The sequence below is a fragment of the Primulina tabacum genome, chromosome 5 (genome assembly GCF_025594145.1).
Source record: "Primulina tabacum isolate GXHZ01 chromosome 5, ASM2559414v2, whole genome shotgun sequence".
In the NCBI taxonomy this organism is placed as follows: Eukaryota; Viridiplantae; Streptophyta; class Magnoliopsida; order Lamiales; family Gesneriaceae; genus Primulina; species Primulina tabacum.
Genome location: NC_134554.1, coordinates 13,646,731 through 13,672,688, shown reverse-complemented (window position 1 = coordinate 13,672,688; position 25,958 = coordinate 13,646,731). Strand labels below are relative to the sequence as shown.

Below are 25,958 nucleotides of genomic sequence, written 5' to 3'. Positions count from 1 at the left end.
TCGTTTTGAAAATATTTAAAAAATACATATTTTGAATCTATTTTCATTTCTTTTTAATATACGTGCATTGTAATAATACAAGTAGATAATAGCTAGTTGCGAGTTGTCTATATTTTTAAGTTACTGATTTTATATATAAAAACTAATTAATCTAATGTCGGCCCTCGATAATAGAATTACCTTATAATATAGAATAAATATTGCATGTTAAAAATTTTGGTTGAAGTATAGATATGGTGTGTAGAATGTAATTTTAATTCACAACGAATGTGCATAAAGCGTTGGGTACTGAAATTTTGAATTTGTTTTGGAATTGGAACCCATTAGTAAATTGAGTTTATTATTATTTTTGAGTATATAAGTAATATTCGAGATAATATGGTAAATATTTTTAAAAAATATATAAATATGATACTGTTCAAGATTACAAATATATAATATAACGTAATTATCAATACTGTTAACGGATTTGAGTATAAAGTCGAGATTTATAAAAAAAAAAAAAAAATAGAAAGAAACGTCGAATTCAATCCTACAATGGGTGTCACGTACTCTGCCGCAACGTACACCCGCCATTGATTTGGTGATCCTCTCTAGGCAATACCAAGTATGTATCGTACTCTGCCGCAACGGCTGCCCGTTCCACAGCGGAATGCCTGTCCACAAACAACTATGATACAGAAAATCGACACGTGGCAAACAATATATAGCTACACACCAAATCCTTAGAATAATTAAACTTTTTTATTATTTCATTCGTTATCACAGATAAAGTCAATATGGATTATAGTTTAATTAATACATGATTCAATTTTAAAAATTATTTTTAATCCAATTATTATTATTAAATTCAATTGAATATAAATTTTATTTTTTTAAAAATATTTATTGAATACAATTTTAATATAAGTTTATATTTATTTAAAAATTATATTATAATAAATTAAATAAGTACCATACTCTTTATACAAAATGATATAATAATTAGGCATGATATATCTTGGAAAAACTTTCGGAACATATAAATTGTGACAACGAGTGATATTTTTCATGCTGGTACTAAAGCCGCCACAGACTTTTTTTTTTTTTTTTTTTTTAATAGAAGATTTGTCTTCTCATAATATATAACTTTAGTGTTAAATACTTTTTCAAAGTCCACATATCACTATCAGATTTTTTTTAAAACTAAAATGATGATTATGTTTGTTTCAGTCATGAAAAGAGTATTTCCCAACTCCAACGAAAATATTTATTTTATTATATTTTTATCAAGGTAAAAATTTGTGTGAGACGGTCTCACGAGTCGTATTTTATGAGACATATATATTGTTTGAGTCATCCATGAAAAATATTACTTTTTATGCTAAAAGTATTACTTTTTATTGTGAATATCGATAGAGTTGACCCGTCTAACATATAACGTTTTGTGATACCATCTCACACTATATCTATTCGTAAACTATTTGCTTTAGTTCATGTATAAATTTGTTAATTAATAATAGTATGCGTAACAAAATGAATATTGCTCTCTAAAATATCATTTATCTACCCCAACTTCAAATTCGCATCACGTCGTGTATCACAAACTTGTCTAGATTATATTATGTATTAATCTAAACGTGTATTTTTTCTATTCGAGTAGTAAGTTGCGTGAACCGGATGAGAGTGATGATTCTATTTCCAACTAATATCAAAACAATTAGCTCAAAGTTTGTGGTATAGTTTAAATAAAACGATGAGCTTCAAAATAATCAATAATAGGATTACAAGAATACCTAGAGTAGACATGCACCCCAAGGAGTCTATTTGGAAAATGGAAATCCATTCATATATCTTTCTTTATTACCTTAACATTCTTATTTCTAAACTTGTAAGTTTTTTTTAAAAAATCCTATCGATGTACCAAAAATAATCATCTGCGCGATTTCTAATTTTTTAGTGGAAGAAGAACGAAACAATACAATGGTATAGCCGTTTAGATCAGTAGGAAAAGGGTACGTCTCCATTTGTCCCTATCCACTTCTTTTGAATTGATTGGATCACAGACAGGCCCACAAAAGGACAAGAGAGGGCCAGACATCAAAAGTTTTCGATACACCCCACTAATAGAGTGGAGACCTGTGAGGGGTACCCTTCCTACGGTTTATAATGGCATCCGACATCTCCGAAACCGGACCACAACCCGGTCTGAGACCGGACCGGATTCCGGAGGGGTTGCTCCGTTTCTTCCTCACGATTTCTGTTGTGGCGCTGCTGGAAAGATTCAGGCAGCCCACAGTCCCCGCATCGCAGTCGCTACTGGAACCGTAATCCGTCTTCACCGAGCCGTCCGGTTCGAGGACTGATTCGGGTATCATTCCACCGTCGTCTAAACCCATTTCAGGCAACGCAAGAAACTCGCATTTGCGGAGATACATGGAGAGATTGCAACCAGATTCGAGCATATGTTTCAGCTGAAGCAAAAACGAAAAAATCAACCACCAGGATATATAAATGTAAGAAACCAACAAAAAGAAGGAAAAGTAAGCAAACGAATCGAGATTTCAATAAAAGTTTTGAAAATTGAAAACTTAACCAGGTATCTGAATTTCAAGAAATTCTGAGCCATTTTTACCGATAAATTCTCCAGAAAAACAACTAAAACAAAAGGAAGAAAAACCTTGCAAGAGACGGAGCAGAAGAGATATGATTCTTGCAGATTTCTGTCACAGGTGATGCAGAGGCTGCCCGAAACCCTGCATGGTCTTGTCTGTGGCCTGTGATTTAAGAACACCACTTTTGCACTGTTGGTTGTGTAAGACTGCAGTGAAAAGAGAGAGTTAAACCAATCGCTTTTCAAGAAATTGATCGTTATCGTGAAATTGCATAATAAAATATGAAGAATTTCAGTTTGGAAAAAAGGAAATCGGACAAAAAAATTCCATTTTCGTTACACAGCGTTATAGGTATTAATTTGAAGCTCCTTTTGATGACCCAATTACCTGAACTTTTCCACAGTCCATGAGTTTATCTGCATCCGCTAGCCTTATAACATCATGATACACATACCTTCTGATCTGAAGTGATTCAAACACATTCAATTTATAACTTCTTAAGGTAATCAAAAATAGAAATATTGCAAAAGACTACGAAAAACTCAAAAGAAGACGAATATTTCAACGATAGTTGTAGCAGACAATCACCGTCAACAACGAAATATAGGGTTCCATGATCAAAAACTTCACCAAAATCATAGGAAAAATATGAATCATATCACATCGTATGAATTCATATGTCTAAGAAACAAGGTTCAACGTACAAGATCACAACAATTGCAGTGAAAGAACAGACAGACCTGTAACAGTCTGTGAGAGCGATGATGAATCAAACAGTGAGGGCAAATCCCATCACAGCAATCCAAACAAAACACGTTCTTTTCGTTCCTCTTCGCTTCCTCGTGAATTATGCAGGCATTGAAGAATTTCTCCTTCAAAAGGAACAAAAGCCACCGAGGAACTTCCGAAGTATCCAGCTGCAAGAATCAAAAATCACAAACCAGTTATATATATAAACAAAAGAGAGGGAGATCGAGAACAGAGAGACCCCACCATGTTTAATAAGTTTTGATTTGAAATCTCAGCAGTATATAATGGTATAAATGCAGAACACCCCGACCCCACCCCCGAGGAATAGTATATAGAGATTGGGAAGTAACAAAATAGAACGGCGCCTGCAAAGAAATGGTAGTGGGTGTTGGTGTTACCGATGGAGGAACAGGAGCGGAGGAATTGGCTTCATTTAAAGTTTTTATGATTATTTGGGGGATGGCTGCAGGTTGTGGCGTGTGTTCTTTCTAGTGCTGTTTTGTGTATTTCTAGTAATTTTTTTGTACTGTATTTTGTCTTTTTTATTTACATTTTTCTTCAGCATTATTTTGGATAAAGAAATATAATTATCCATGTCGATTACTTATACTCATCTTGTGCCAAAATCTGAACTTTTAGAAAAGATCTCGAGTTCGAGTACCAATATTTTAAGAATCTAGGTATTAAGTTTGAATCTCTTGGATTCAAGTATGGGAGAAAACGAAAGAAACCACTTTCTAGGGATATATATTCTATGAGTAACGGTGCATGGACATGAGCCCATCCTAACGATCCATGATCAGTAGTGGTGCATAGATATAGACCGAGGTCCATATTAGTTCAGTTTAATTGTCCATTTAAAAAAAAAGGGATGATCAAGAGTATGAAATCTAACTATAACAAAAACACAAAAATGTATAATTATCCACGGGGTGTAAAATGTAAATGCTATTAATACAAGAAAAAAATCTATTTGAGGTAAACAATTGGTTTTGAATGATTAAAAATATAAAGATTCATATTTGTTTCCCATAAATGTTCAAGAATGGTTTTTTATGATTAAAGTCACTTAAAACATTCACTAATAGCTTGGTGATGATTTATATTTTTTGTTATCTTACATTAGAAATTGAATAATAAGTAATTAATTAAAATAAAATATTTTAATAAACTTTACATCAGAATATATAAAGCGATTTGACTGAGTAAAAACATCGTCATCAATAAAATTTATCATATGTTTTAAAACGTGTCGAGTTTTTATCTACTAAACACAATAACACACAACGTTTTTATTTTAAAATTTTATTTTTTGCGTAGTTGAATTATGTATGAGTGCATTTGAATTGGAATCCATGTATTTAAAATCATGAATTTCAAATCTATTTGATTTTTTAAAATAATTAATTTGAAGTGAATTTCAAATACATTTTTTGTATATAAAATATATCTAAAAATACACTAAAAAGAAATGTTATTTCGAATTCTTTCTTTAAATTATATCTCAAACTAAATATCTTTTTATATTAATCAAATCATTCCATTCAAATGCAAACTATACATTTCAATATATAATTTTTTTTAGAACTTAGAATTTCTAAACCATAGATGGTGGCATTCCTCCCTCTCTCTCTTTTCGAAGAATGAAATTTCTCAATTCTTATAAAACAAAAAAATTAACATTTAAACTTGCAAAACAGTTATTGTTCTAAATGGTTTGAAAAAAAAAAAAAAAAAAAAAAAAAAACTACAAAAGGGCAACTTGATTTATTTTATTTTGATTTCCTCTTTGTTTAACATTGTACATTGAAAATGGTAAGGAAATGAAGTCAAAATCTACACATAAAGTTCAATGTTGATCCCAAATCTTTTTGGGTCCGACACCCGAGAATTCTTATACATTTTTGTTTGGTTTCCAGAAAAGAAAAATTATCAGTCTAGATAAATAGAAACAAAATTTTTTCTATATGTATTTCTGGAAGGTAACAATCCAATATTAATTAAAACAACATTTATTTTGCACCGAATTTTAGAAAATTAATTTACACCAGAACTTATTTCATTTTTCTATGCTAGGATTTTGTATAATGTAATTTTTTAAGTTCCACTCAGGGCCGGATCAAGTGTAAGGCGAACGGGGGCCACGTTCCTTTCAAAAAATTCGAATTTTTTTTTTACTATGTGTTAATTTTTTTGAAATTTAATATATATCTAAATGATCCCTCAAAATAAATGAAAACCATTCTTATTTTTAGTAAACTGAAGTGCCTTAAATACCTAAATTATTTATTTATTTAGTAAAATCTTTCATCGATAGAATTTTGTCTTTGTCTTATTTTAATATTTTGTTTGTTTTTTTTTTTATTGGACTCCCAAATCCTAAATATGTCGATGGTTATATACTTGTTTTTCCTGGACACAGCCTTGGCTAGCAGAGCAAAACGAACGAGTCGCACAGACCAGTAATGGGCTTTTGTCTTGTTGTGATAAAAAGAGTGTAAATTTTAGCTTTGTACAGAATAGGCAAGAAAATACAATCGATTCACGAATAAGGAAACAGAGGCAACAGAATTTGTGTACTACCCTTTTCTTATATTTAACATAAAAATTTAGGAGTCAAATGGGAGTTTGTCAAGATATGGTGGTACAACACATTGTATGCATTCAGTAGCTTTCTCATTCTTCAACATAACTCGATTCATAAAAAAATATTAATTTTCATTGTAAGTATAAATCAGGGCGAGACTATCTCACAATTTATTTATTTTTTAAATTTTATTCTCACGTATATTTTTAGTCGAAGGATATCTTTGGCGTGATATTTGAGAAAGTAAATAAGTACTACATAAAGTTCAATATAATTGTACAAACAAAAAACAAAAAACAAAAAACAAAAAACAATCAATCGGTCTAAAAAATGGTTTCCAGTTTAGCATTCATTTTGGGCCTTAGCTAAATATATAAACCCATGATGTAATCCATATACATTTGGGATGAAGAATTCATGTGCCACTTGATTTGACAAACTTTGTTCCTCTGAAATGTTAGATATTAGACAACTTATTATGGGATTGCTTCACTAAATGCAAGAATACGTAGTTAATAATGGAATGTCTTTTGGTTATTAATTCATTTTAAAATAATTAAAAATAAAATTAAACATTAATTCACTCGTCAAGTTATGGAATACGTAATTCATTTTAAAAATATAATAAATATTAAAATAAACATCCATCGTAATTAGTGACTGATTTTTTTTAGGAGAGATTTGTGTTTTAAAATATGAAAATTAAGTTATATAAATTTTACTTCACATATTATAAAATTACACAAATTAAAATTTAAATGTTTAGGTTGCATTTATTTGGGTTGATGGGATTTGATAGGATAAATAATGTTGTGATTATTAAAATATTTGAGCTGGACGTGGAATAATAATGGATATATAATAATATGTTTATTTTGATTGATTGAATTACGGATAAGGTTATATATTAAGGGTTAATATGTTTTCTATTGTATTATTTGATTGATGGTAGATAAATAATTTGATAATTATTTGTTTTACGAGGTAATTAACGACTCGCTCGTATAACCCGAAAAAGATGATATGTAAAAGAAAAGAGAGAACCAAGTATGAATCAAAACAATATAAATAAGAAAGAACTAAGAAGCACAATAACATAGTTATTTTAAATCAGCTTCAAATTAATATATACAATGAGTTATATATATCACATGGGTTTGAAGAAAGATAAAGTGATTAGCATTAGCAAATTTACCCATCAAAATCCTTTCCCAAATTCAGCCAATTTGAAACTAAATTAATTAATTAATTAAGAAAACATCTGTTTAGAACACAACATAACATCAAATTAAGAACCCTAATTGAGAAATTCTCATATTAAGGATAACACAGATTCACATACAAACATCAATAATTAACGCTAATTAACTTATTAATAGGGAGAAAGCCCAACATTAGCATGAGCAAGAAATCCATCCTTCATTAGAACATCATCTCCTTCCTACAAATATGGAAAAGGGAAACCCAATAAATTAAATCTTACTCGATACACGAACATTAGCTCGCGACGAAAGATCGTGAAAAATTAGGGTTCTAAGGTACCTGTTGGCAAACATTTGGTTAATTCACTGGTTGATCAGGCATGAGCCCGAAGTGAATGTGTGGGAAATGAGCCCACTATTGAAAAAACAAATGGAAACAAACAATTAATTAGGAAAATGTATGTACTTTTCGTCGAAAAATTCAATATTTTCTTTATATGTAGTTTCTATATTGAAAACTCTAAGACCTCGCATTGACACATGCATGAAATTCAAAATTTTTATTCAATCTACGCATACTATCGCAACTCATGACATGCAAAAACATAGAAACCAAACATTTAGACGAAAACTTCAAATTTTTTTCAATAAAATCTTATGTATCTTTAACGTTCGAATATCGAAGCCGCAAATATCGTTGCATGTCCCTCTGTGTCCATGAGCTCATGAAGGATAGTTGTGAGTGAATATTAATTTTGCTATATATTAGTTTCTTGAATCTTACATTTTTTGCTGCAGCACTGAAGGCTTCCCTGTGACTTATATCAGGGTTTCCAGCTTTAATACGCTGGATCTCGTCCCTGAAAATTTCATGAGCATATGTCATTTTCATTCTTAATTATATGTTTCATGATTTTTAATTCATATATACATTAATTTATAAAAGCAGGCCAAAAAGCAGAAAGAACGCACGTCTATGTAAACACATGCACCTGAATATTAAAGAGGGGGAAAACAGGGTTTTGCAGAAAGTAGATGAATGATAAGGCTAAATATATAGCCACCTACACAATATCCCCACATTAATTAAAATTAAAAATGTTTTGCAAATACACGTTTTTGTAAATAATTTTCAATGGAAATGCATGGGTTGTCTCCTCGTTGAAAAATAAAACCTGAGAAAACGACATTTTTGCTGATATAACTTATGCATTTTTTTTATTTTTGGTAATGTTATCAACAATTCAGTCTAAGTACATTAACATGTATTAGTTTTTCAAAAAATATTAACGTGACAGACAAATATTACTGTTTATCTGATGTCACGTTAACTCCAATTAAAAATAACTAAAATCGAAAAAATGTACAAATTAAGGGATTAAAATCGTTAATTAACTGAGAACATGACAAAAAGATTTGTTCTCCCTTAGTTATTTGATACAACTGCATGTGATACTGTCCAATGGGCAACGTTATATCTTCTTCATTAATATTGAGTGACAACTTTTTTGAAATATATAAAGTTTATATTTTACAAGAGAAAGTGACATAATTTAAATATTTTTCAGTTGTGTTATGTATTTCGAGGTCATATAAATACCAATCCATATGTTTGTATGTATATACCGTAATTATTTCTTGTAAATATACTTACTTGATGAAGCGATTGTAAGCAGAAGGGACTCTCTGTCTTTTCTCCGGAGCTGAGAAATACAAACAAACACAAGGCTCAAAACAAAAGTGGACACTGTTGTTGTTCAGTTGGCTGACTTTATTTAAATTTTCTGCAGCATTCATTCACTTTCTTCACTGTCACTTTCTTTTCTTTCATCACTACTTTTATCATTATCTAATAATGACTTTGATTTCAAGTATTTTTTTTTGGGGATATACAATTCTTACTTTATCAAGATTCCCGGGGGAGAAATTGTTTCTATAGTTTTTATGCGGAAACCAACTAGAAAGTTGGCCAAAAATTAAAATGGTGAATCCGGAACAATAAATAACGAAAACCCAGATGAGATTTGGGAAAAATTAGAAGACACGGTGAATCGACGACGATACACGGTGAACATGAATTAGTATAGCAGAAAATATAGTATTAACTGCAGTAGTAGTTAGGCAATAGTTGATCACTTTTGAAATATATATAGCTAGCACGAGATAAAATTAGAAAATCATGAAGGAAACTGGTAGAAATGTGATGATATCTGCATAAAATAAAATTCAGTCGCTATTATAGGGTCTAAGATGGTCTTATTTGGTTAACAAACTACTGTACATGAAAAAGGTTGTTGTTCAAGAGTAAGTGATCCCATTCCAAACATTCAAAGCCGTAAAGGGAGGAAGCTCGAGTTGGGATAATCACTCTTTCACATTAAAGAAAAAAACTTCAATTCGATTTTAAAAAGGGTAAATAGACGAAAAACTAAACAATTTTTAAATGGAACATATATATGGTTATTTGGTAAATGAAGAATGCAGTTAAGATTAGCTGAGGAAACAGAAAAATTTGCAAAATCTCACGTCTGTTAGCTACTGGAGGTCTAGGAAGATCTTCGAGTCCTCGAACTGGTACCAGTGACTCGTTTGGATTTGGCTGATTCATGAGTAAGCTTGATGGCGAATTCCGAATCTCGTCCTGAGTGTAGTAAAGCACTCATACTTGAATAGTAAGTTACAGAAAAAAAACACACACGCGCACAAAGGAAAGAGACTTGTCCTCATTCCAACTTCTTAAATATGAAATCGGAAGAAAAATCGAGAATCATGGTATATTTGCTTAGATCAAACGATTTAAATTATAAATATCAAATTTTTCTGTCGCGTACATTTAGAAACCCTAAATAGTAAAATATCAGATCATAAATTATGATACCAGAAGATTCTGAGAGGAGAAGAAAGAATGGCCGAGATGAAGCTGATTGGAAGCTTGAAGGAGCAATCCACGCATGTTGACTGAGAGAAGATTGGTGCAATGTCCGCAACGCACAGTAACAGTCTTGAACAAACTTGAGCAAGGAACACTCACCTGAATTAATTCGACCAAATTCAAAAAAAAATGTATAAAATCTTTCTGACAACACGTTATCACGAAATAAGCAAGAGATTAAGATTTCCCTTAAATTAACTAATCAAGAATGCAACTAGCTAGGGTGGATCTAAACATGGGATTTGCACAAAATGTCTATTTCTCGAAGGGATACTTGCAGCAACAAATAATTTTCCAGTCGAACCCAAAATTCTACAAAAGGAACCATTTTTCAAGAACACAGGCAGCTATTACAAGGATCAAAACCAAACACTTATTCCAAGAAAACGAGTCAAGAGATTGAAGGGTCTGTGAGATTTCGTGCTCATGTAGGACAAGGGAAACAAAAAGGGTATACAGAACTTAAAAAGATCACAGTGATGGATGGCTGATTATATGTGTATACCGCGAGTACAGTGTCACAATAGTTGCAGTGGACGTAACAGAGCTGGTCGGAGGGGGAGAGGTGGTGGTGGTGGTCCGGTGCGAAAGGAGATGAAGAGGACATGGTTTTTTTCCCCTAATTATTCCTGCTTTTCTTGTGCTGTAGTAAGCTTCCAAGCTAGCTCTCTGATGATCCGCAGAGGTGATTTGATTGATTGATTGGATAGTTCGAGGTTTGTGTGTATATATGATATGATTTGAGGGTTTGGTGCTTGACACATTAACTGCCTTGGATCTGATCCTCTCAATATATATTTTCTCTTTATTATTTATATCTGGATCTCGAACCCTATATATCGTACCAAATTTGAGAACTTGATGTCAAATATTTTATAAACAATCGTCATTATTATTTTTGTTTTTTTAACAATTATTATTATTGTGATCATTATTATTTGTGGAATGTAGGTTTAAGTTGTCAAAGAGCTTGATAAAATGTGTGGGAAATCCAATCTATCCTGTGAGTGATCATGAATTTAGTCTTTTGATTGAATTTATCCTTGATTACCGTTGCAATTAATACTTATGTCTGATTTTGATTAGTTTTCTATTCCAAATCTGTCAACACTAAATTTTAGAAGTTCAAAATTACGAGTTTTGAACAAGTATGTGATTTTACGTTTGAAAATGGGATCATTAGTTGAATCTCACCTTGATGAATGATGCTCACCTAGTCAACACTAATTTGTGTCTTGTTAAAAATTGATTACATGCAAGTTTATCAGGCTCAACTCTCATCAACGAGCTAACATGAGTTTCAAATAATTCCAATAATGTAATATGTACTTCTGCCATCTTGGTAAAATTGAAATCATCAACTTAATAATGGAATCATTTGAAGTTCACATCTTACATCATTCGCTCAAATCGATAGGAGATCTTGGACTAATTAAGAAAGCAAGCAATGAAAGATGAATAGATCGATGGTGATCCCCATAAATTCGAAGATCATATCCTAGTACACATAGATTGCAGCATTCTTATAACTCTTATTCTACATCCCACGTATCATGCAAAACTCCGTGACGATTCTGATAGCGAGTTTTCGCCATAGGTGCATCGATGGTCCCAGGATTTTCGCCTAGGAATGCAAGATACATTCATTATTAACGAGGAATGCAACAAAAATTTCATAATGTTTCTCATTCGAGAGCCGAGCCGAGCCGTCCACGTCAGCGTTACGTGCATGAATGTATGTGGCATTGGCAATATGCCTGGTGAGTGGTATTTAATGTGTGTAGGTGTTGGTACTTGCGAGTAGTTGGGAAAGAGAATGGGAAAATGTAAGGTTGTGTTGGCATTCCCAATGGAACGTGAGTGTGTGTGAGGGAGAGAGAGAGAGAGAGAGTGGCGGCAGAGTTGGGGGATCGGGGCGAGTGAGTGAGGGAGGGAGACTCAGAAAAGGACGTGTGCATGGACGATCTTATTAATTTTTTCATTCATCTGTTGTTTTCAAACTTATTACCCCTTTTATTAATTTAATTAATTCTTCTCTTTTTTATATACATAATTAGGTTGTGTTTTAAATTTCTCTCGTCTAAAAGAATATTTGGATCGATACGATAATTTTTCGATCATACATGGAATACGTATATTCGTAGCTTTTTTTACGTTGGAATTTATTTTTGACTAATTGGTAAATCAGATAATAGTTTTGACTCGGAAACATAAGATTTTTGTGTTTTTTTTTTTTAAAAACTCCTAATGAAAAGAAAAATATAAGATTATGGATAAAGGGTCTTTGACAGAAACATAGACCACTTGTTTTTGTGGGATTGTTTGGATTATTTCTTTGTTTTGTTTTTATAACCTAAACCTACAATCTCACATTTTGACTTTCTAATTTATTTCTTTTACCTGTTTCTTTTCTTTTGTTATTAAATCGGATATTACTGTTTTTACTTAATTAATTTTACTTGTACACACATTTTCTAATTTAATACCTATATTTTTTAATTATGCAATTTGTTGTGAATCTTTTCGTTTAGTTTAAAATCAGTGTTCACACTAAAAAAAAAAGTGGTATACTAATATTACCCAGTCATTTCGTTTATATATATATTTATTTATTCCTCACTAAGCAAACTTTTTTTAAACAATTAGCAGAACAAGAAGATATAAATGCACACTTCTCCTAAACTCAAGATAGATTTATACTCACATTTAATTTATTTATTTCATAATTATTTCAGGAAAAAATTATATTTTTTACTCCTCTTTCACTCTATAACTGTTTTTTACTCATAAAATCATGTCATGATTTTCCAGCGACACGTCAGGACTTTGGTTAAAAATGAGTACAATTGAGAAACAAAAAGTGCAAAGTGAACTAATTGGATCGTGAATGAACTAACAATATGTCCAAAAATTTAAAATGGACAAAATTATTTTTGGAAAAATAATTATTTAATAGGAAAATGTGATTAGAAAAATCTTTTTGGAAAAATAAATAAATAAAGTGGAACCTACTTTGTCATTTTCACTAATCATAAACGGATATTGCCTAAAATATATTAACTGTGGATCATATAGCCTATGAAACATGGAAATTTAGGCTAATATACTCCGTTTAAAGCTTTAAACACCCATCACTTCTACTTTTAACACGAATTTTGGGGGTGAAATAGACTTCGTGTGTGTATTTGTTAATAAAGGGTAAAAGGGTTTCGATCTAACTCAATTTCTTTCCCCAAGATTTGTAGTTGATGTTGGTATGTTTATGAGTTAGTTCATCTTTTGGGGGAAAAAAAGGAAATATAATTTGAAATGAAATTACTTGGCATGATTTAATTTGAGTAATTCAGGATACTTCCATTTTCTACATTATATAACGAGAGATTCCATGCATGTCACCGAACCAAAAAGTATGATATATTATTCTTAAGAATCCTTCGGGTGAAAAATCCGTTGTTAGAAATCCAAAGACAACATTCTAGAATCCGTTTGTACACCATGGATTTTAGAACTTCTTATTACGACTTATGCTCATGTAGCGTCCGCCAAGATTTTCTAGTTTTTTTAAAAATTGTAAGTTCGCATCTTGAAAGATATATGGTAATATGCGTGCATGGAAACATGGACTACCAACGCACAAAATATAATAAATTTCTCGATTAAATTTGGGAGGAGGAAATTATCCAATGGATTTTTGCTGGTGCTTTGTATTTGTCGCTTCAAAAAAGTTATTGACTTATGGACATCATGAAAAAGGGTGTGTACTAGTGGAACCTTACATGAATGTGACTTGATATATCAGTGTGTAATATAATATAGTCAACTTAATTTACGAGTGATATTTTAAACTTATTTATACCCAATTACCAAAGGTTAATACATGTTTTATTCTACATATAATATAATGTCATATTAAATTAAACAAATACTCACCACATGGGAAAAAAAATTAATTTAACTTTTGGATCATCAACATATATGTCAACTTTCATAAAAATACGATGGACCCGAATAATCTAATATTAATATGAGGAGAAACACTCCAGTGTAGCATAAGTTATCCCATATTAGTTCCGTTTCATCAGTCATTAAATGATATCGATTATAATGTTGAACACACTTGCATATGATAGTAAAATCTCATGTAAAAAAATTCCATTTTACGGATTATTCCATATATATTTAATTAACAGAGAAAAAGGGCACTCATTAACTAATAATCATACCATTATTGCCTGCGTCGCATAAATTTCAATTCTTTTGCCTTCGGATTAATTATGTGTCAGCTGAGACGAAACTATTTTGTTTTTACTTTTTGGGGTTCGCAAAATATCATGTTCGAATCACAACAGTGTTTGCATTTTATTAAGCCAACATAGTACATTTGTACTAACGTAAATTAAATAAAAAGAAAGGCCTACTACCTATACACTTGCTATTTTCTAGGTGAGCTCTGAGATTGGCATCAAGCTGATGATTTAAGAATTTTTCTAAATATATATAAATTTTAGTATGTCTTAAGGAATTATAATTTATAACAATTAGAAATGTAGTTTAAATTTTTTATTTGATATAAATTCTTATTATTATCTATGTTCGCTTCACTAATGGTTAGTCGATTTCCTTCAAAATCATTAGGGAAAATTATATAATTATTTCTTTGTGATTTTTTTTTTATTTTTATTACGTTGATCTTATATGTTATGAAATTTCAATCTTAGATTCGTATTTCGATTTTTAACATTGCTATCACAAAAAAAATGATTAAAATGCCAAAAAAACAAATATAACATATTAAAATTTGACAACATGGAAGACCAAAATCACAAATAGACAAATATAAATAACTAAAAATTCAATTTGTTTCCAAATTATTAACACTGTCTTTGCAAGCTTTAAGACCGTCATAAATGGAGCTTCACGTACAGTTTCTTTAATAGTTATTTATAATACATGATCAAGAAACAAGTTAAAACTAAGAATAATGAGTTATAAAACAAATATTACTGAAAGGAACATAAGAAACTGCGATTGTATCCTTCATGAAATAGAATTTTGAGGGTTCAGCTTTATTGTGTAGCAAAATGTGCCATCGTTTTCAAAGATATATACGCACAATCACACACACATGAGAGTGTGAAAACCGATAAAAGATGGAAAGGTAATACTCGTAATTAATGATCTGACGACTCTGAAACATGTTTTTGGCATCTTCACCCAAACACTTCTCCCCTACTCCCTCTCTATACCTATGCCTCTCCACACACACACACACACACAGAGATATATATATATATATATATATATATATATATAAAACACACACACACACACTACAAACTGATCTATATATATATATATATATATATATATATATATATATATATATATATATATATATTATATTCATGTATGTGTATGGGTAGCCACAGAGCTACAGTGGTAGACACAGGTAGTATGTATCACCTTCAAGTTTGAAGTGCAATTTGTAGACGTGGCATATTTTATGTCGCCAGTCTTCATTATATATATATATGTATATGTATGTATGTATATATATGTATGTATGTATGTATGTATTACGTTAGACATTAAAAAAAAACTAATAGATATAAATCTTTTTGTGGCATACATGCGATGTTATAGTGATCACAAGCAAAGCACGTCTCCTAATCTCCCAGGTTTCGCTAATGTGATTTTTTTTTTCTGTTTATTACATATTCCCTTTTATAATAAATGTGTTATTTACATTGGCATGTATATGTGTATACATGTTCTTATAAATGAAATAATATCATATTTATTTGTGTGTGCTTTGTTTTTAAAAAAAGTTGATTTCAATGGGTCAAAGATTCAAAACCAATGGTGCACAAAACACTATATTTTATTAAATTGTTCATCAGGCTTTTGCTGCTTAACACCAACCCAACATGCATATCATACATATTACTTTCAAGAATACAAATGGGGAATGCTCGAAACATTTGTTATAACGTAATAGAAAATGAAGCAATGTAGAGGAATATAGAGATCACAGGTACAGACAACCCTTTTTTTTTTTGGAAATAAAGGTACAGCCAACTTAGCATGAGGTGAAAATGCAGATTTTGGTTAACATGTACACAGCACAGCGCACACATATTGTCAAATGAACGGACATACGAGTGAATGCACAAAAAATCGAAGCAGAAGTTAGTCCTCAAATATCCTACATAACCCTTTCTCAGCCCTCATCTCCCTCACTGCCAACACCATGCATAAAACATTAACCTCATAGTAAGATTCTCTTCTCTACCACTTAATTTTGATCAGCGAGCCGTGGTTTTTGTTTTATGGTAAAATGGCTAGGTTCGTTAACTTGATATGTTTCAAGAACCACAGATACACAGATTTTGACGCAGCAATATGTAAATCAGGTGACATATCATCAGCCTACCAATTTCTCGTTTACAAGTTCCATCACTGGTATCCACCTTAGTTCACACAGACAAAACCAGATGAAGGGATTGCCAAGGTGAAAAATAGCACATGGAAAATTCCTTCAAAAAGCCTCTCTTCTTTCTTTTTCTTTGGACAAAAAAATAAATAGATCTTTGCTTTGAAAGCCAATAAATGATAAGAAAAAGTGTACAAGCAGCGATAACCGCGGAGAGGATAAGAGTGTCCTTTGATCGTTTTCTCCTGATTGAACCTGAGATGGTGTGATAGAAAATCAAGAATGGATGGATACTCAAAAGCGAAAAAGAAAAAGAAAAATTCTTTGAAATTACCATGTAGTCTTCTTCCAAAAATAAAATAAATTACCAAGTAGGCCACGTATGATGGGAAATTTGTCACCAAGTAGTTTGACTTTTCCTTGAACATCACCAAACAAGGTCCTTTGTGAACCCAACGCGGTCCTAGTTGCTTGAGCTTGACTTATCACATCATCAATCTGTAAGAATATGACAAAAATGTTTGAAGGGGAAAAAAGCATGCCTGATCTTTAACAAACCTAAACCACTATATAAAACAACAACCTGGACAACAATAACAAAGTCAAGGACAACAAAAATTGGCCATAGAACACGAGCAGTGAAAGTCATAATTGGTAAAGAAGATGAACAAAAATGACAACATGAACAGGAATAGTGGCAGTGATTCAGAGACGTAGCCATCATTTTTAACTGAGTGAAAAAACTATGACAAAAGCATGTGCAAACACAGGTAGATCTATGAGTAGTGCCTTGTGGGAAGTATGAAAGCTTCATCTATCAAAAATTTCAATTGACAGATAATAGATGCAACAAATTCATCCTAATATTTAATAACTCACTACTAAACCAGCTTACAAAACTGACCGTTACAGTTGCCATGTTATCGCCTGAGACATTACTTGACAAAACTGACGCATCCCTGCATCCTAATCCTTCTAACTCCCTATCTTGACTGAAGATGTATATCTCAAATGCATAATGAAACATTATCATTCATCCAGGATAAGATTAGTTTTGAGAAATTTCAACACCATAAATTGTTTCTCAGATAAAGAGAATCCCTAAAAACCAACATTACTAGGTCTCCGTTATTAATGTTTATGCACCATTCAACCACGCGAGAGTTGCGCTTGATTAAATTAGTATGAGTACATTTAGACGATCTTTAATAAATTCAGAGATGTGAAGATTATTCTCTGATAGGTCATTACAATTACAACCACGAGGGAAGAATAAACTTTAACTGCGTCCAATGGCAAATATAACAATATGGATGCCAGAGTATGTTTCTTTACTTCCATCACACAAATACAAAAAAATTTATGCCCATAAAGTAACTCATTTTCCTTTCATGGACAATACCAGAGACGAACATTCAAATATACTTCAAAATTTAGGAAAGCTCAAACATGTCGAAATTGCACCCTTCGAACCATATTAAACAACTCTACGTCCATTGAAACCCACAAATGGAACTTGGCTGAATATCTTTCTTCTTTTGATTAGCAACAATATGACTGGATAATCTTTAACAGATTGGAAGTTAGTCTAGGCACAAAAATACTGCAAATGATTGCAAACGAAATCCAATCCTCCCACATAAGTTCAGCATAGCAAAACAGAAGCATTGCTGTGGAAAATTATCCAAATAATAATCAGCTTTAAATGTCTTACATGAGATATGCTCCCATGAATGGCAGCTCTCTCCCGGAGCAACTGCATTCTTGGTGACCCACTCCCTGAAGTCTGAATAGAGTACAACTTACAGCTTTATTAAGCATAGCAACAATTTATTACTAGTAGTCATAAAATTAACTTTTCTCACCTTGTACTCACTAATGTCATCTCTCACAGAACTAAGAAGCTCCGCATGTTCACTCATTGAGATAATATTTGCCTTGATTCGCCTAAATTCCTACATAATATCTTAAGTCAATTAAAATAATATGACCATTTTTCGGGTCATTGTAAATAATTATGCTGAAAAAATAATACTTTATAAGTATTTAGTGGAGCAAAATGATCAAAATTATCATACAAAGATTTAAAAATTAATTTAACAGAATGTAGGATAACATGAGCCATCACACGCACCGTAGAATTAAGTTCAAAAGGTAAAACAATTCAACACAATGAAAACAATATTCCTTTTTTCTAAAATTTTATCTTAGCGTATCGACTATCGATTAAAGACCAAGTATCATAGGATGGTCAAAAGATGCCCCATGAGAGTAATAACCTGGGTAAACTCATGCAGTATGTCCCTATGTCTGGCAAGCTTTTGATTGACTGAAGTGGTAGGAGTAGCCGATGCTGCACATCTACTCATGGAGTCATTTATATCAAGCAGCTTCTCAAGCAAAGACTGGATCTCCATTTCAGCGGACTTCCAAGACCTGCTGGACCCAACAGTAGGCGAACTAGCATCTACATAACCTGAAAACTAACACAAGCACCAAGCTAAACAGAGAAGATGAAAATTTATGACATCCTATGCGTCATCACTTACTATGTGATAGGACTCGTTTTTACGTGTTTTTAGTGTTGGTTTTGAGTCGCGTTCATGCATCATATTAGTTTGTTTTAGTTGAATTTTGCATTTTTTTTAGCATTATTGAGCATTTGACTAATCTCGTGTATTCTGTGGTTATTTTGTAGGAATTGAACCAAAAAGTGGGAGAAACTTTGGCATAATATCGAAGAGGTCTCGCTAGGGCGGTCAAAAGTGACCGCCCCAGCGAGCATTGTGGTCTGGCCGATGATTGTTTTGCGCAAGTGTCTCGCTTTTGACCGCCCCAGCGAAACCAGGGACATGCTCGAGGAAGCTTATTCGAGGACCTCTCGCTAGGGCGGTCAAAATATAACGCCCTAGCGAGAACCGAGATTGAGAAAGATTTGTTTCCAAATTTCTAGGGACTCTATCCTACACCAAGACCTAACACACGAGATCAGCCGTTTTTGACACACTTTATCAGACTTTTCATCATTTTTCTTGGAGAAGAGGCTAGGAGCAAAGGAGATTTCGAAGACCTCGAGATTTCCACGCGTCGTGGCCGTCATCCATCATCATCTTTAGTATTTTCATTATTCAGTATTTTATTTCTTACATTGATTGTTGGTTTTTATCATGAATTTCAGTAGCTAAACTCTAGATTTGTTGGGATTTGAGGGGATCCTACCCCGTACTCGGTGTTTAACATTATTTCTCGACGTTTTTATTAGTGATTTGTTTATGCTATTGTTATTTCTTGTTTCAATCGAAGCCTAGCTAACTTCCTTTGATTATTTCATGTTGTTGATGAGTTCGATAGAATAGTTAACAATACGATCAAATAGTATAAACCACGGATTTACAATTTTAGTAGATATACGGAATTGGGTACGTGTCGATAGTGATAGTTCACCCGAATGAAAGCTAGTGGATTCCATAGAATGTAATGTAATCTTGAACTGTTAAATATTTGAGGACACTTGAGTACTGCATGTTTTTTTTTATTAGTATTAATATAGCTCGACAGAGTATATTAATTAGTCTAGGGAATTCCGTCGAACGCACGAGTAAAAGTCGAGTGTGATTATTTAAACACGAGTGGTAGGTGAACTGCTAATTCCCAACAAATTCATTTCTCATTTGATTCAATCCAAATTAATCATGGCGGTCTTGAGTACGTTTTTTTTGCATTTTAATTATTTTAGTTGTTTAATTTACATTAGTTTAATCATCAACTCATTTTATCGTTGCTAAAGAAATTTTACTTGAAAATAAAAATAGTGTAATGCAGTCCTCGTGGAACGATACTCGTATTCACTTACGTTTATTATAACTTGACTATCGTGCACTTGCGATATTTAAATCGAGCTTTCATTTATAAAATAAATTTTGGGATTATTCATTGTGCAAGTTTTGCTCGATCACTATGCAGTACACTGAAATCTTTAGAATTCAAATATTCTAATTTCAATTAGGATGATGGAAAAAAAAGAGCATTAGATTGATAAAATAGGCATCGACCACATCTAACTTTGGCAAGTTCAAGACATTTCAGGAGTAGAACTTCCTAAAAATCTAGTCACAACCAAGAAGGGGACATGAAGTTTCTGGCACATCATTTCTTTTCTCAGAATCAGTATGCATCTACTACCACTAACTTGCTTCAGACTAGAAAACAATGATTTCCAAACATATCAAATTAGCTCAAGTTTATGCACACTTTATTCCCACAACACTACCTGGTCACGATACATTTCTCTTGCAGTGGAGTTGGGGGTTGGGACACTAGAGTTACAAATTTTATAATTTTTTTACAGAGTGCAGGTATATAATGTCAGGCTAAAATTGGACAGTTATTCAGTTAATAAAAAAATCAAGAAAACTTTTCTAAACATGGGCCTCGAAATCTGCATTTCTCGCGGCCCCAACCCTGGGGAGGACGCAAGATCGTGCCAATGAGAGACATTTAAACCCCACGTCCAATTGTTCCATCCATGCAACCAAGCAAGTGCCGACTCGCTGCTACCAAGGCCCGTTTTCCTTGACCGATAATCAACTCAAGTTCCAAGACTCAAACCATGAAATTTCAAATAAATCAATGTCACCAGAGATCACACAACAATCAAAAAACAAAAAGCACTTCAAAATCATCGTCCAAATACAACCAACGCAAAATTCAAAAAACAAAAGCAAATCGACAATCCAGGAGAGGGGATGGGAATAAAAAGCATACCTCCCTGGATGAAGCGAGCACCGAGCTTCGCATACGAGGAGAGTTTTACATCGAGATCGCTTTCAATTCTCCGAGCCTCTTTCCGGAGTTCCTCCCATCCCAACTCCTGCAACGCATCCATTCCGGACCAACGAGATCCGACCCTTTTTCATGTAGTCCCGAACTCGGGTTAAGCTCCGACTGTGTGGTCCACTGTAGCTGAAATGGGGCGGGTTGCGAAATCGATCCACTCGACAATGGGCAATTATCGTTACACTGTAGCTCTTTTCTCAGAAATGCTGGGGGGTGAAAGGAAAACGGGTTAGGCCCAGAAATTATAAAGTTTTATTTCTAATTGTGGGCTGATGAGCTGAATAAAGAAAGCCTTGCTATTAGGGCTTACATTTAAACATCTCATTACACAGTGGGCCCAAAAATCCATTTTCCATTTACCTTCTTTCTCTAATTACTACTTTTTTCTCCTCCAGACTACGCATAGAAATGAGCCGGGTACCAGTCCCATTTAGACCGGTTAAAACCCAGTCAAACGGTTTGGGCAGGAAAGGTCCAGGTCAATGGGCCCAATAACGGGCCTGGAGCGGGTATCGGATTTGGGTGAACTCGTCCTATATATTCATATATGAACGTATGAATATTTATTTGTGAAACGAGTTGTCCGTATTTAGCATAAAAGTAATATTTTTATCATAAAAAATAATTTTTTTAATAGGTGTCACAAATAGAATATATATCTACAAATTGACTCGTGAGACCGTATCACGAGAATTTTTATAATGATATATTATATTATCTATACACACATAATATATAAATACAGACATATTATTATTATGTATATATACATATATATTATTGATAATTTATTTAATTTTTTTAAAATAAATGTATAGCGATCCACAAGTCTAACCTGGGTAGGACCCGCAGGATTTTGAGATGAGCGAGGCAGGACGAGTTCGGGTCCTAATTTTGTTTGGTGGGACGAGTCTCGAGTTTGGTCAAGCCCATATCGTTGCCATATGGAACGCCCTTTTATTTTTTTTAATTAGTATTCATATGTATATGTGTGTTTTTGTATGTGTGTGTATATAGATATAGATATAATAAGTCTCTTGTGAGACAGTCTCACGAATCTTTATCTGTGAGACGGGTCAACCCTACCGATATTCACAATAAAAAGTAATACTCTTAGCATAAAAAGTAATATTTTTTAAGAGATCCGTCTCACGAAATACGATATATAAGATCGTCTTATACAATTTTTTGTCATATACATGTGTGTGTCTCATCTCTTCTGTTTTGTTTGTACCAAAATGCATAATTCAATATCTATATTTGGTATCGAATTTTTCTTTTATTTATCAATATACTCATGTTCATTAAATGCATTAATTATTTTCAACAAGATAAATCACAAATTCTCTGTAAAGATCGTTTTTCAACATTTTTTTAATGTGTCCACACAAATAATTCCGAGAAGAAGAGATTAATATCTTAGATATTTACAAAATATGATTCGACTCTTTAAATTATTATTTTTTTGAGATAGAGTTTTTACATGAATCCACGTATATAAATTTGTATGAACAAATTGATTATAATATTTAATATTTTCACATGTTATTTTTTCCTGAATTCAAAGATGTGGGGAACTCGTCGGCCAGTCTAATCTAATCGGTTGGTCCTTCCTTGGAAAATTAAAGTCAATAATATATATTCAAGTTGGGTCCCAACTGTAGGTTTATTTATTTCAAAGGCAATGCAACGTCAATTCTCTACATTTTCGTATCTTCTCATCACAAAAAAAATAAAAAATAAAAAAAATTATGCTTTTGTTCGGACAAGTGCTAAACAAAGTTGTTGATCTTAATACATAATATATTTATTTTTTTGGAAAAGATAAACTATCAATTTTTGTTTTAATATCTATTTTTTCATATAACATAAACCAATATAGACTGCTTATATAAATTTATTGAACTAGGTGGCTATTTGAGGCGGCTAGCAACATTTATAAAGTTCTAGAGGGCGCTATCGAGTCGAAAGAGTTGTTGTAGCATTATATTGAAAATAATATTTCTTAATTCAATAATTTTTAGAAAATTATTCATTAGTTGAGTAATAATTAACTTATATATATGGTCGACGAGGTGTTTGTCCAATAGTTAAATTTGAGATTCTGAGACTTGTTGGTCTCAGGTTTGAAGCTCGCTGATTGCGGATAATTTTCACAGATTTAGTTGTTCTTTGTACTTTTTTTGTCCAAGATAAGCAAGTCTCAGATCCACACTCAAGTCCAATCAATCGTGCAGAGAGTTACATTATATTTTTGTAGTTTAGAATAACATCGTATTTGCACTCAAAAAAATTAACTAACATGCCTTGTAAACTTTCTTCTTTTTTTTTTCCTTTTTTTGACATGAGTACCGATTTACTCAATGAAGCTCAAGTACATAGTATTCTCTCAAATGAGAAATATTTTCATTTGACAGGCACAAGTGTCTAATCTCTAGCGATAATAATACCTGGGGCTTTTTGGTATGTTAGTTAAAAATCGTAATCCACCATTACCAACCCTATTTCTGAATTATGTATGACAAGAGGCTACAAGAAAGTAAAAAAAATAAAAAATAGCCGATCTCTCATTCTATTTTCAATACATTACTTGGACGTCGGATGGATTACGCCGAGACATCCTTCCGGGTCCCTTTTAACGGTCTTCTTTATGATTTCAGGCCTAAAATAAATTCGAAATCTGCATTCGAATTAATATCATCTATTGAAATCGAACCTTATATTTACAGTGACTATCAATAAATATCATTACTCGCACCGATTAGGCACGCAGATGATAATATCATGCACCGACTGCTTGGGGGCGGACCAAGGTATTTTGTTCAGAGGTACAAGTCATATAAAATTAATCACAAGAGTATGATTTATGTCAACTGGAAACTGTCATAAAATATTCATTAATTCAAATGCGACTTACATTTAATATCCACTCTCGTTCATTTTTTGATAACAATTTATGATATGATCATTTGATAAGTTACTAAATATAATTTTTTCAATATATATTTTCAAATAGTTATTTAACAATTGATATTAATTCTGTAGCGAAATTGATTCTTCACAATCTTCACAGCTGAAAGTGTTATCTCTTCTGTGGGGTTGAAAGTTGAAACCAACTTGATTGCTTGAATATTATTTATTCCATTAATTAATTTTATGAATTAAATTATTAAAGGCATAATAGTAATTTAAAATAAAAATGAGGGGCATGTAATAACGAAGGAGGCTCATGCCCCCTATATAGGTCTGCAACCATTGACTTTGGTGATTATAATAAAATTAAAATTTAATTAGAGGCCGTACATTTTGAATATATCAAAACTTTAATATTGAATTTTATTTTCTATATTTTTCAAAACAACTTGTTTTAATTCACAGCCGTGTGACTCCAAGAAATAGTCGTACAAACGTCTCCGTACGCTAGCTGTCTTGATATCATCTATATATTCATACGATTGTGTCGACGGAGAAGGAACCATAATCTCCATTATTATTTAATTAAACGTCACTATATAATATGTGAATATTTACACTAATTTTTTTTCCTTATAGATATGTTTAAATACCCAGCTTTATGGGAAATATTCACTTTTATATGTATTATTGTAAGAGTAACACGAAACATTAAGTTACATCTAGTGGTGGAGCCCGAAATATGGTTATGTCAGGGCTAGAATTTTTTAATATTTTAAATCGATTTACCCGGACTAATATCATATTATTCCAAAATTATACAAAATTTATATATTTTTAAAAAAATTGGAGCATTCGAGCTAAAATCCGGGTTATCATTACATGCACCTCCGCCTCTGGTTACATCGTTGTCAGGTAAACGCTCGTATTGAATTTTCATCGTCGAAATGACACGTCTCACTTTCAAATAGAGTAAAAATGGTGGGAAATGCACAGAGTTGAAGTGAATCCCACCGTTGCTCCAATAATTGCTTTGTTTGAGAGCGACTTTTTGAAAATATATATGTGAAAAGACAAAATAAATCGGCATTCGAGAGCGACTGCATTGACATGTTAAGGTGCATGTGGGCCTCTGCCTCGATCAGGCTGAAAGAAGTTTGGCCCACAAAAACCTTTGTATCTTCACCGTCGTCAAAGTTAGCCCAACTTGGGCCCATTATTTGCATAAGAAACAGTTAAGTACAATCGTGTACGAGTGATCGTGCCATTTGTACATCGGACGGCTCGAATATTTTGGTTATAACAAGCCGAGCTGAACATGACGACATTAGAACAATCATCATATGACTTGTGTCTCATTACATTAAATTAGCACGGGGAGTTATTTTTTATAATTAATGATTAAAACTGATAAATATCTACGGTATTTTATGTATGAATTAATCACACAAAATAGATCTTTTTTTTTTTTACACTCGAAAAAGAATAATATATATTAGAATAATTATACACCTCTCGATCATGAATATGTAATTTTTATTTTTTCGAATCTAGGCAGATTATAACAATGAATCTGTTGTAATTTCATAGCCTAGTGTATTTTTTAAGGATTAACCTAACATATAACAATTAATAAATGAGTAATTTTTGCATTCTGACTGAAAAATGATATAATGTTTATATTGGAAAAATAATGACATAAATGTGTGTA

The 25,958-nt window shown here is 32.3% G+C and overlaps 3 protein-coding genes across 9 annotated transcripts; all 3 read right to left on the bottom strand.

Moving 5' to 3' along the window:
* Positions 1-1,993: 1,993 nt before the first annotated feature.
* On the bottom strand, positions 1,994-3,939 carry LOC142544145 (protein RGF1 INDUCIBLE TRANSCRIPTION FACTOR 1-like). Its single transcript, XM_075651217.1, has 5 exons — positions 3,895-3,939; positions 3,335-3,511; positions 2,982-3,056; positions 2,660-2,800; positions 1,994-2,453 (listed from the first exon to the last, which is right to left on the bottom strand). The coding sequence occupies exons 1-5, from the start codon at positions 3,937-3,939 to the stop codon at positions 2,103-2,105; spliced, it is 789 nt and encodes a 262-aa protein (XP_075507332.1). The 3' UTR covers positions 1,994-2,102.
* A 3,226-nt stretch (positions 3,940-7,165) lies between these two features.
* Positions 7,166-10,838, bottom strand: LOC142546825 (axial regulator YABBY 1-like). The gene is made up of 7 exons (XM_075654771.1): positions 10,571-10,838; positions 10,012-10,164; positions 9,660-9,774; positions 8,788-8,836; positions 7,918-7,993; positions 7,474-7,548; positions 7,166-7,372 (listed from the first exon to the last, which is right to left on the bottom strand). Exons 1-6 carry the CDS (start codon positions 10,670-10,672, stop codon positions 7,492-7,494), a joined length of 552 nt encoding a protein of 183 aa, XP_075510886.1. The 5' UTR covers positions 10,673-10,838; the 3' UTR covers positions 7,166-7,372; positions 7,474-7,491.
* A 5,406-nt stretch (positions 10,839-16,244) lies between these two features.
* On the bottom strand, positions 16,245-21,554 carry LOC142546824 (Golgi SNAP receptor complex member 1-2-like). 7 transcript variants are annotated; one of them, XM_075654769.1, is made up of 6 exons: positions 20,467-20,594; positions 18,778-19,059; positions 18,364-18,453; positions 18,213-18,284; positions 16,833-16,996; positions 16,245-16,753 (listed from the first exon to the last, which is right to left on the bottom strand). In XM_075654769.1, exons 2-6 carry the CDS (start codon positions 18,913-18,915, stop codon positions 16,537-16,539), a joined length of 681 nt encoding a protein of 226 aa, XP_075510884.1. In that variant the 5' UTR covers positions 18,916-19,059; positions 20,467-20,594; the 3' UTR covers positions 16,245-16,536. The 7 variants fall into 7 exon arrangements, with proteins under 7 accessions (XP_075510884.1, XP_075510882.1, XP_075510881.1 ...); XM_075654767.1 differs by lacking the exon at positions 20,467-20,594 and adding an exon at positions 21,007-21,241 and having other exon boundaries at positions 16,258-16,753; positions 18,778-18,974; XM_075654766.1 differs by lacking the exon at positions 20,467-20,594 and adding an exon at positions 21,263-21,551 and having other exon boundaries at positions 16,259-16,753; positions 18,778-18,981.
* Between the last annotated feature and the right edge of the window lie 4,404 nt (positions 21,555-25,958).